This window comes from Crinia signifera, chromosome 4, assembly GCF_055691185.1.
Source record: "Crinia signifera chromosome 4, ASM5569118v1, whole genome shotgun sequence".
Lineage (NCBI taxonomy): Eukaryota > Metazoa > Chordata > Amphibia > Anura > Myobatrachidae > Crinia > Crinia signifera.
This window is the reverse complement of record NC_139220.1, coordinates 193,043,261-193,055,735: the sequence shown is the minus strand read 5'-3', so window position 1 is coordinate 193,055,735 and position 12,475 is coordinate 193,043,261. Positions and strand designations below refer to the sequence as shown.

Sequence of the window (12,475 nt, the reverse complement as noted above, 5' to 3'; positions counted from 1 at the left end):
TATCACGCATGAGACGCTCGCGTGCCCTGTGGCAACGGAGCTCCCCCCCGGTTCCCCGCCACCTCCCCTGCCGCCGCCTATGGTTTCTCTCGCCTCCCCCACCCCCCCCAACCCTGCCCATCTCCCTGAAGTGGAGATGGGCAGGGATCCGCTGCTCTGTCGTCGATAGCATGGGATGCCCATTATAATGCCCATTATATATTCTGCCACTCACCTTTATGCCTTTTACACATTATGTCACACACCATAGTGCCCATTACATATTATGCCACACCCTAATGCCCCTTACACATTATGCCACACACCGTAACGCCCATTACATATGGCACACACCATAATGCCACACCGTAATGCCCATTACACATACTACAAGCCATAATGCCTATTACACACAAACACATAAATGCTGCTTACCTACATGCTAGTTGCCAGGGGTTTCTTGCCCAATGCCAAGGGTTACATGCTCTTTACTAGTGGATCCATACTTGTTGCCAGGGGTTTCTTGCTTGATGCCAAGGGTTACATGATCGTTGTCAGGGGTTACATGCTCACTGCTATGGGGGATTACACGGTCATTGCCAGGAGGGATTATATGCTCATTGCTATGGGGGATTACACGGTCATTGCCACAGTGGGATTACATGCTCATTGCCATGGTGGAATTACATGGTCATGGAAATGAGGATTACATGCTCGTTGCCAGGGGTGTGTTCATTGCCACGGGGGATTACATGTCCATTGCCAGTGGGAGTTACATGCTCATTGCCAGGGGGAGTTACATGTTTGTTGCCACAGTGGGATTACATGCCCCTTGCCAGGGGGGGATTACATACTTGTTGCTTGGGGGATTACACTTGTTCTCCTCCTAAGAAGAACGCTGCCTCTTGCTGTTTCTCTACCTCATCTGCATTGGCGTCAGGCTTTACACATTGTAATAGCGGACGGGAGTGCAGGTGGTTGTGCAGCAGTGTGGTGTCATACAGTACCTTTAATGCATCCAGCAATAAATTAAGATACATTCCCCCCCCCCCCCCCCCCTTGGCCCTCTCTTCCCTAATAGATGCCTGCAGCACACACTCAGTGGGCAGTATTCAATGAGAATACAGACGACGTGCAGCGAATCCTGTTTAGGATTCGCTGCACATTCGCTGCTGCTCGCTGCATTCCGGAGCCTCGCCGGCTCCAGTATTCAACGAGTCAGGGGCTCACTGCCCCTGACTGGTGAATTTTAACTCGAGGACGGCGGCAGGCAGGGAGATGGAAGTCTCCCTGCCTGCCCCAGAACGTTTTTGGGGGAGAGGTGGGCTCCCCGGGTGCCAGGCAGCACAGGCTGCCCCCCGGGGGTGCCAGCAGGGGATCGGGTATATTCACTACACATATGTAATGATCTGGTGCAGTGAATATAGGAATATCTAATGAGCGGCTCGGCTCCGGCCCCCTGCTGGCTGGTCTGTGTAAAAAAAATATATATATATATTTTTTTTTTAAATTAAATATATATTCATGTGCTTACAGCACATGAATAAAAATAGCATGCCCCTCCTCAGAATAAAATTCCTGATTTTTTGACACTAAATGTAAAAAACAAAAACACTTTATTTTAAAAGTTCACATTCCACTTTTCACCATAAAAAGATAGCGATTGCTACTCGGTGAATCATGGCGAAAAAAACCTTGAAATGTATTCGCCATCTGGTCATTGAATAGGGTGATTCACCGTTTTAGTCAAAAATTCGCCTTACAGCACAAAATCGCCATAAAAACATGGCGAATCAGCCTCATTGAATACCGCTCAGTGACTGCTGCAGCAGCTCCTACCCACCACAGTGAAATCAGTATGTCACATTTTTCACATTTATTTACTTGTCATGGCTCAGCTTGGCTCTTGCCTGGTGTGCTGATGACGGCGGTGTGGCATGCTGTGCTCAGCACTGGAGGTGGGAGGGAGTGCGGACAGGACTCAGGAGCACAAGGTTGCACGCTGTGGTCAGTGTTACCGCATTGCGCCATGTGCAGTGACATCTATAGAGGCAGAGGCTGAAATATTCAAAGAATTCAGGTAAGCAGCGACAGGCACAACCGACAGTCTGCTGCCTGCGGTGGCAGGAAGGTGATGAAGTCCTGACTGCCGCTGACCAGTATGCGGCTGCTGCTGTTGTGGAGCGGGAAGCCACATATTGGTGCAATCGTGTGGGGGGTGCCAGCGGTCATTGGAAGGTGCCTGTGTGCACGCCTATGCACCTACTGTAGGTTCACACACACAAACAGTTTCTTTTACTGGTTTTATTTTAGTATATTTAGAGTCTACACACTATGCGCTGAATTTAAATGTCTGCTGCACTCAACACTTAGAGTCACTCCCTTAGTGACGGCAGGTTAATTGGAAAACAAAAGGTAAGTGTTTCTGTGCGCTGACACTTTTCCCAGGAAAAAAGTGAGAAAAATTTGTAAAGGGTCAGATTGATAGATATATATAGGAAATATACTCTCCTTATCTTTAGATTCTTCGCCTTACTAGAGGCTCTCCAATAATTTGTAGAGTGAAGATATATGAAAAATAAGATATGTACAATAGTGTGATATCGTCAAAATAGGTTGTACATTTATTAAGACATATAGTAAACTATTACACACATTTAAAGTTTCCGACAAAACTGCTGTTCCTAGACACAGCTAAAAGTTGGAGGTTTACCGGAAAGTGGTGTTTTCAGTGCCTGTAGATAGATCTTTCAAATCAGGGCAGCATCTGGTCCTCCGGAGAACCAAAAGGCCTCAGGTACTTCAAACAGAGCCAGTCCCGGTAAAGGTCTCCTGTAGTGACTCACTCCAAGCTGCTGCAACGCGTATCGGGATAAGAATCTCCCTTCGTCAGGGAGATATCCGGATACTGCCTGACGAAGGGAGATTCTTATCCCGATACGCGTTGCAGCAGCTTGGAGTGAGTCACTACAGGAGACCTTTACCGGGACTGGCTCTGTTTGAAGTACCTGAGGCCTTTTGGTTCTCCGGAGGACCAGATGCTGCCCTGATTTGAAAGATCTATCTACAGGCACTGAAAACACCACTTTCCGGTAAACCTCCAACTTTTAGCTGTGTCTAGGAACAGCAGTTTTGTCGGAAACTTTAAATGTGTGTAATTGTTTACTATATGTCTTAATAAATGTACAACCTATTTTGACGATATCACACTATTGTACATATCTTATTTTTCATATATCTTCACTCTACAAATTATTGGAGAGCCTCTAGTAAGGCGAAGAATCTAAAGATAAGGAGAGTATATTTCCTATATATATCTATCAATCTGACCCTTTACAAATTTTTCTCACTTTTTTCCTGGGAAAAGTGTCAGCGCACAGAAACACTTACCTTTTGTTTTCCAGTTTCTTTTACTGTACTATAGCTCCACTTACCCTCTACTAACAAATCTGGCAAGTAGATCCCCTCCTCTCCCACTGATTCCTGCAGTCCTGGGTCAGCATAGCTCCGCCCCCCTCAGCCGTCCGTTCATCCGCCCCTCATCCATCCGTAGCTCTGCCCCCAACTGCTCGTAGCCTGCCCCTTTTGGGACGGAGGGGGGGGTTGTTGGTGGGGGTCTGGGGGAGTGTTCTTTTTACTGTCGCTGCTAATGGCTTGCTGCCTCCCGAATCACACTCCCAGCACAGTGAGAGGCGCTGGTAGCAGAGCAGGGAGAGTGCCGTTGTGCTCTGCTGTGCGGGTAGCGCCAGCCCGACTGTAGCAACACCTGCGGCTGCTTTAATCTACCAGCACCGCCCATGCTTTTGATCCACAGCCGCACAAACACTCCTGCTGGAGATCACAAGGCCCGGGGCACACTTAAACACAGTGACTCAGTCTGACCGTGGGAGGAGCTGCATGTACAGCAGCCAATAACTTTGGTCCATACACAATGGGCGACTAAGTCTAGCGTACATGGACAGCAATGATGGCCTTAATCGCTGGGGGGAAAGCCGCTCAGTGCATACACACTGAGTGGCTTTCCCCTTGCCCTGCGCCGTCAGCGGGGAGAGGACGGCTTTGCATAGCACAGCGCTATGCAAAGCCTTCCTCAAAGCCGCTCATCTGCTGGTGTTACCAGCAGATGAGCAGCTTTCCCGGCAATAATGTGGGAGCGCGCAGCAGCACTCACCAATCATCGCCGGGCATACACACTGGGCGGCTTTGAGCTGAAAGCCGCTCAAACCTGCTGTTTTGAGCGGCTTTCAGCTCAAAGTCACCCAGTGTTGGAACAGTCCATTCTATTTCATTGCATTCAAAGCTGTGGTTGGAGAGCTGTGCACCCTGAAGTGCTGGGTATCGATGGTCTGTTTACAATATTTATCTATGCCGGAATTCAATAGTATTCTCGATGCCAGCAACATTATATCTAATCAAGTTGGCTTGTTCAGGGATGCATAATAAAAACAAAATTCTTTCATTTTTGCCAGAAGTATAACCTATAAACTTTCAAAAAAACATACAGTATGTGGAAGTGTTTAGTTTTGTGACATAGATTCTCATATATTGTAATGTGCATATAATAATAATTATAATAATCATAGGCGTGCGCAGCCCATTTTCTTAGGGGGTGCACCATTGGAGGGGCGTGCCCATCACCGCCTACTGGGCGTGTTCATCATTGCCTATTATTAAACATAATGCCACACACTGTAATGCCCATTAGACATGATGCCACACACAATAATGCCCATCACACATGCCCCCTATGCACACACAGGTATATACATACAGAGCCCCCACACACATAGTATACATATACACAGCCCCCTACAGTATGCTCACACATACACCCCCTCTATGCATGCACATGGACACACACATTATACATACAGGCACAGCATGCATACACATACACACACACACAGATGTATTGTAGTATACACAGAGCCCCCTCTCACACACCCACACAGCATACATACAGTATACACAGCCCCTCTATGCAGACACACATGCAGTATACATACAAAAAGCTGATACATACACACACCATACCTCCCAACTTCGGCAGTTCAGCAGCCGGGACGCTGCTGCTGCGCGCCGGAGGCGCGTCGAAATTTCCGGGGGGCATGGCCTAATTTGGGGGCATGGCCTATACTCACGCCCCCATTTTGCCGCTATGGGGGCATGACCCAGAGGCTCTGTGAGCCTCTAGCCATGCCCCCAGCCCCCTGGCTGCGGGAATAGACGCTGTGCGCATGTGCACAGCGTTTATTCCCCGCTGCTTAGCAGCTGACAGGGGGGACTCCCAACAGCCCCCCCACACCGCGGGACACTGCCGCCCGCGGGTGGGACAGCGGGACAGGCCCTGACAATCGTGACTGTCCCGATAAAATCGGGACTGTAGGGAGGTATGCACACACACCTTTTTGACATAATAACAAGCAGGCAGCATGGTTAAAGACAAATATAAAAATAACTTTTTATACACCCCCCCCCCCATAAAACAAAGCCATAGACTGCCCAGATAATATACAAATCCCCCTGTTACAGCACCTCCCGAGTCCCGATAAGTTGAGCACACCTGCAGCAAATTTCAATCAGCAGGCAGGAAGTCCTCACTCCTCCGTCCCTCCTCACCCAGGCAGCGAAGCTGTGCACGTCAGCTCCCCCTAGAGGCAGCCGGGGGAGTCACTAGATACAGATAGTACTGTAGTATCCTGCTGCAGCAGCCTCGGCCACGTCTGTCACACACTGCAGCCGGCCCGAGCTTGCTCCCCGATGTCGGCTCTGGCTGCAATTGTGAGGGGGGTGCCCATCATTAGGAGGTGCCTGTGCACCCCTGGCACCCCCTGTGCGCACGCCTATGATAATAATCCTAATTTACTGTACAACGCCTATTATTCCCGGATGCAATAGACTATACACCTATTGTGTATAGGAGTTTATAATTGTTTTAATACATTTCACATTTATAGCGAAGCCTTGAGTTGCTAACTCCCTGTGACATACTTATACAAATATCCTGTGTATTGCTCTGATATAATTCTTTCCTTGTGTTTAGGAGGAAAATGAGAACAAGAGAGAGCAAAAGAAGAAGAAGAAAACTCAAGTAGAGTCTGTTCCTACAGGCGTCATTACAAATGTAGTTTTGGAGGAGCAGGAGGAAAACGTGGAGGATAATGGTCTTCAACTTTCCATATATGAAAGTGACCCATTACCAATTCCCACTGAGACAACTAGCACTCTAGATATAGAGAAACTGTCCATAGTTACCCATACTGCACATGCACAACCCGACAGGCCCAACAAGCGGCAGGACAAGGTGAGGCCTCACAGATCAGTGTGCACAGGATAGATTTTATATTTTGTGCCAGATATAAAACTGCATGTAGCTCTCTCTCTCCCATCCCCCTTCCTCTATCTCTCTCGCTCTCTATTATTGTTCTTGTTGTGTTGTTGACAATAATAATAATAATAATGTTGAACAATAATTGGCATATAGGATTCCTGCATACTAAAATGAAAGTTTTAACAGGATTATTTAAATTGAATGTTACAGTTCAGCCAACGTATTTACTATAGGTAGTTCTGAAATTATATATACTGTACTGTATGCACTTTAAGGGAAGTGTGGTGCCAGTTCTATCAGATGCAAATGTTATCTGTGAATTTGTAGGAATCTAGAAAAGAGAATAAGAAAAAGGGCCGTCTGGAGAAAATGGTGACTGAGACTAGGCCGAGAAGCCACACAACTGAAGCGATAACGGGAAATGAAGGTGAAATAGTCAATAGTACTGGAAGAGTTACCAGTATGCCAACACCAACTGTAACAGAGCCAGCCACCTCGGACATTATGAAGGAGACAGACATGAACTATGAGTTCTCTTTTGACACAAGCACGTTGCTGGAAACCCATCCAACAGTCCCTGGAAAGGTACAAGTTTGTAAACCAAAAGAGAATCAGTTAATGGAACCATGATTATTTCAGCATCTATATAGAGAGAGTTATCATGTATCTCTGTTTTCACAGGACACATCTTTAACTGAACATGCTCTTTTATTAGAATCTTGATTATCAGAATTACTGAAAACATATCGAAACCAGATTTATATGTTCTTCTGTTACTGTGCTGAACACACAAAATGAATGAAGAAGTATATTTGTAGACTAACAACACAGGCTAATGAAGAGTTGCATGCACCTCCATTTTGTAGAGGTATTCTTGTTAGCACTGTGCATTCATTGTAGTAAACTATGAGCAAGTGCAAGATACTAGGATGTGTCTAATGGGGCCTACACACATGCCGATATTATATATATATATATATATATATATATATATATATATATATATATATAGTAAGATATTTCTAAGCGACTTTGCTCTAGTTTGGCAAAGTTGCATAGAAAATGCCCCTACATCGGTGTGTGTGTAGGGGCTATAGCGACAGCAATGCGCATCTCCGCGCATCGCTGTTGCTGGCCAAGATTGATGGTCAGTGACCATCAATCTCGCTGGTTACCAGTGTAACAGTCAGTTTTGGAATGGCAGTTAGTGGCAGTCGTTGTGTCTCCCCTATTTGAATTTGGAACTGTGCTGCAACTCCACCCCTGAAGCCTCCCCTGCTTTCTGGGGGTTATTCAGATGAGGTTGTAAGCAACACTGATAGTACTGTAAGGATAATGTAGTAGGCAGTGTTTATTACAAGCAGACATCTTCTGCTGCAGTAGTGATCCAACCTGCATCCTAGGACGCAGCATCAGCTCACTGACTCACTATCAGACTGGCCATGGTGCCACACAAGCCACCTGTAACCAGGGCTGGCAACAGAAATCTCGGGGCCCGGTACACTGATATATTTTGGGGGCCCACTACCCCGCCCCCTTGAGCATTTTTATTATACTGCATATTGAACGTGTTTTTTTTATTGTTACAAAAGAAACATAATTAATATTCACTAATACCGGTGGGGGTTCCAGGCAAGTACCATTACAGGAATCCAGGCGGGTGCCTTTATAAACCATTGCTAGCTACGGCACTGCCGCAGCCATGCTTACAGGCCATGACCCCTCAGAACCTTGGGGCCCCTCAGAAGCTTGGGGCCCGGTACAGGTGTCCCCCTTGACCCCCCCCTGTCGCCTGCCGTGCCTGTAACAAATCGCTCTGCACGTGTTACATCTGTCCTACCTGCAACATGGTTTTGCCCAGCTTTTTTTGCTTTACTTACAACCATGAATCAGGCCCGTATTGGGGAACTCCCAAGTTGGGAGCTTCTGCTTGAGGGCATCCCGCAGTAATGCCATTGCTCCCTTGTGGGGTCCTTGATTAAAAAGGTGTTCCATTAGACATCTCTGATCTAGCCAATGCACTATAAGGCCACATCCAGGAAAATTCATCAAACTTCTTCAAACTAACTGATTTTTTAAGCTGATCGGGTACTCTTTACCTAGAAGGGCGCCAGCGATTGAAATCGCGGTCGTCGGGGGTAAAAATCGCGGTCATCGCGGGCATCGCGGGCATCGCGGGTAAATCGGGATGGCCGCGATGCCCGCGATGACCGCGATCACCGCGATTTTCCCATAGGGAACAATGTTAAAACGGCAGATTGACCGCGATTTTACTGTTAAATGCCTCAATGGACCCGATTTGGGGCCAAATAGGCCAAATTAACCCTTAAATGTCCCCCCAAATTTTTAACGCCACCCCACAATCCACGGCAACCCGAAGCGTGGCGAGCGCAGCGAGCCCGCGAGGGGCGGCGGTACGCGTCCTCCGACCTTTTCATGCCCTACTATCCACTAGGGCGTGGTGTGAGAATATAATAGTGTGGCGAGCGCAGCGAGCCACCGAGCCCGAAGCGTGGCGAGGGGACGCGGATACCTTCACAGTTATGCGCGTCCCCTCGCGGGCTTCACAGGTGTCCGTGGCGAGGCGGACACCTGTGAAGCCCGCGAGGGGACGCGTCTACCTGTGAAGGTATCCGCGTCCCCTCGCGGGGCTCGCTGCGCTCGCCACGCTTCGGGCTCGGTGGCTCGCTGCGCTCGCCACACTATTATATTCTCACACCACGCCCTAGTGGATAGTAGGGCATGAAAAGGTCGGAGGACGCGTACCGCCGCCCCTCGCGGGCTCGCTGCGCTCGCCACGCTTCGGGTTGGCGTGGATCGTGGGGTGGCGTTAAAAATTTGGGGGGACATTTAAGGGTTAATGGGCTCTGTGGCCCATTTAACATTGATTCCTATGGCCAAATCGGGTGGATTGAGCCATTTAACAGTAAAATCGGGTCCATCGCGCCTTTTAACATTGATTCCTATGGGAAATCGGGAGCATCGCGTCGCGGGCATCGCGGGTACATTTATGGCCGGCCGCGACGCGACCGACACGATTTCCATGTTTAACATTGGTTTCAATGGGAAATCGCGGGCATCGCGTCGGTCGCGTCGCGGCCATACATAAATGTACCCGCGATGCCCGCGACGGGCGCCCTTCTAGGTAAAGAGTACCGCTGATCGTGTATAGCCATTCATTTGTTACCTAAATTGCATTCATGTGTATAACATTTAAAATATATACATATAATATATTTTATAATGTTTCTTAATTGTTGATTTCTTAGGAAACAAGGGAGAACAATAAAGAGAAGAAAAAGAAGAATCGCAGTGTAAATTCATCCACCATACTTGTGAAACAGCAGGAGATCAGTGTAAATGACACACTCTTACCGAGACATTCTCATCTGGACCTCCAGGAGCCTGACAGTCAGCAAGAACTAACAAGCACCATGCACAGCTTCAAAGAGCAAGAAAGGATGAGGCCTACAGCTCCCATACTGACTGTGTCTGACCAGGACCTGAGTACAACCGAGGACTTGGTAAGTGCTGAAATGTTTTTTTGTTATTTGTATTTTTTTTTATAAAAATGCTACATTACTGGAATTAAGCTACCTGACTCCAAATGTTTTTTTTTTATTGTGCCTCTTGCCTTAAGTTTATACATTATTCCATATCTCTTTTACCTCTATACAGTATTTGCTCCCTTAAAATACCTCATCCATGAGATGGGACTGGGATCTGATAATGTAAATGCTGCTCCTGATTGCATTATCCACTTCTATAGATAATTCAGAAGTAGCAAGTGTGGTGGGTGTAATGCACATGAGCACCTGAGTCCATGGGGCCCCAAACCACCTATTTCTTTAAACTTTATTTGTCCAGAGCGGCAGCAACTGCCATTTTTAGCCATTTTTCCATCACTTTGCGCAGTAGCAAAATCACTTTGAAAAATGTCCACTGCACCATTTTCCCAGAGACCTGTGCATGCTCAGTAGACTCTGACATAGAGCCTGTTACTTTAAGTTGAAAGGGGTAAATGTACATTACCGGCCACTGTGGACTGTGAAGAGAAATCTGCAGCTGAAGCAGAAAAAGAAAACGAAATGCTAAATTGTGAGAGAATAACTAATGAGTCGCTATTCGGTATCCATCACAAATACATACCCAATTCTCAAATCCTCGAGGAGTTTTTGGTGTCTGTTCAAATGTGAGTAGGTCTGAGGCTTCCACTAATATGAGACTGAGACAGGCTGAAAGTGGTCATCGCTGACATCACAGACCCTACTCAGAGACGCCTGGGCTCGTCCGCGGTTTTCCAACCACTCCCAGAAAACGGCAGGTTTCCACCCCAAAATGCCAGCTTCCTGTCAGTCAAACTGTGGCTTTATTGAGTTTACAATCATATATGCATTTTCAGTCGCTATTTCCCCTCACAAGTGCAATGCGTACGATCTGCATCCATTATCACTCAATTTGCAAATACTCTGATTAGCTATCCATGATGAATTAGGCCGTATACCCGTTGTTTCCTGCTTTGGAATAGGCACATTTAAACAAGACATATTTTGCCAGTAACAGCAACATACATACAGTAATAGGAGAAATATCAGAGGTTATATCCAAGCTAACCTTATCATTGCAGTTTACTTCTATCCCACTTAACAAATGTTTACATTCATATTGCTCAGAAATTTATAGAAAAGACATATGTGTTTTATAATACATAAAACATCATGGACTACCTATGTTACCACTATTCATATTTTCTGTAAACAGGAAAGGATTTCTACATAAACATTTTAAGTATTTTTTTATTTTTCCACAGGAGGTGATCACTGAAGAAAATCCAGAGTCTCCAGAATCTCAGGTATCAGTAAATCAAACAAGAATTACATAAAATACAACACATTTAAAAATGTTAAACCTTCAGATCATCATTATGGTTTAGAAAATCTGTCCAAATAACCAGGGACAGTACAGTGGCTGGACCCATTGGACCACTTTTGAAGATGTCACTTTAGCCTTCTCAAGTAAGAATTGCCATTGTTGGCTCAATCCTTCTGTTTGTTCATAACCATCAATGGTTAGCCAATTGTTCCCCATCTTTACTGAGTTCCGAGCCCCCATTCTGCTCTCAAAACAGCAGATAAGGGAACTCTTCTGAGAATGTGTGATCCAGCACATGACCCTTCTCAGACCCTGCTAGAAAATAACATGTCATATTCCCAGCATGCTTTTTCCTAATTGCTGCATTTGTTCATGAAAGAAACTAGGGATGACTTGCCTGCACTATTTATACTTTTATACTTAATATACTGTACTGTAATTACTGCATAGGAAAATAGGTTGACAGATAAGTGTTTTAGCGATACAAGGGGAATATCTGTAATGGCTACACAAACTTGAAATCTGTTGTGGCACTTTAATGTTCATAATAAGACAAGAATAATTTGCAGTAATGAGTATGTTCCATGATGTGTTTATAGCTCACACATTGCATGTTGTTCTACACAGGACAGGAACAGGGGTGCTTTGAGCAAGGAGGGGGCCCGTGTGCAGTAGACTATGGCATTTTGCGTACAAGGTGTATGGGTCCCCTGGGCCCATGAGCCTGTGTGCACTGCACACCTTGCACCTCTTTAAAGATCAGCCAGTGGACACTGATATACAATGCAATGCAGGAAAAATACATTTTGTGGTACTTATGTATTATCTGGGCTCCCGTGTTAAATGCACCCCATTTTTTCATACCCCCACTATCCAACTACGCATGGAGTTGATTTTATATAGTGTGGCGAGCGCAGCGAGCCCCGTGAGGGGACGTGGTCTCATAAGGAAAACGGGAACCCAGATATTACATAAGTACCCATTTTGCTAATGCATAATGTACAGATTTCACCTCCCCGTGTTATAAAATAATATCAACCTAATACGTATATTCAGCATGCACCATATTTTACAGGTTGAGTATCCCTCATCCAAATATCTGTTATCCAAATTATTCCGAAAATCATAGTCTCCAGGACATCTGTAACTGGCATTACTGGGGACATGATCTGTAACTGGCACTACTGGGGACATGATCTGTAACTGACACTACTGGGAAAATAACATGTAACTGGCACTACTGGGGAAATAACATGTAACTGGCACTATTGGGGAAATAACATGTAACTGGCA

The 12,475-nt window shown here is 46.1% G+C and overlaps 1 protein-coding gene across 1 annotated transcript in view; it reads left to right on the top strand.

The window, feature by feature from the left end:
• LOC146073004 (uncharacterized) overlaps positions 1-12,475 on the top strand; it is a 248,677-nt gene that overhangs the window by 120,282 nt on the left and 115,920 nt on the right. The window contains exons 65-68 of the mRNA XM_083180177.1: positions 6,023-6,283; positions 6,638-6,895; positions 9,580-9,834; positions 11,121-11,162. Coding sequence (XP_083036303.1) covers positions 6,023-6,283; positions 6,638-6,895; positions 9,580-9,834; positions 11,121-11,162 — 816 coding nt within the window. The remainder of the gene's footprint in view (positions 1-6,022; positions 6,284-6,637; positions 6,896-9,579; positions 9,835-11,120; positions 11,163-12,475) is intronic.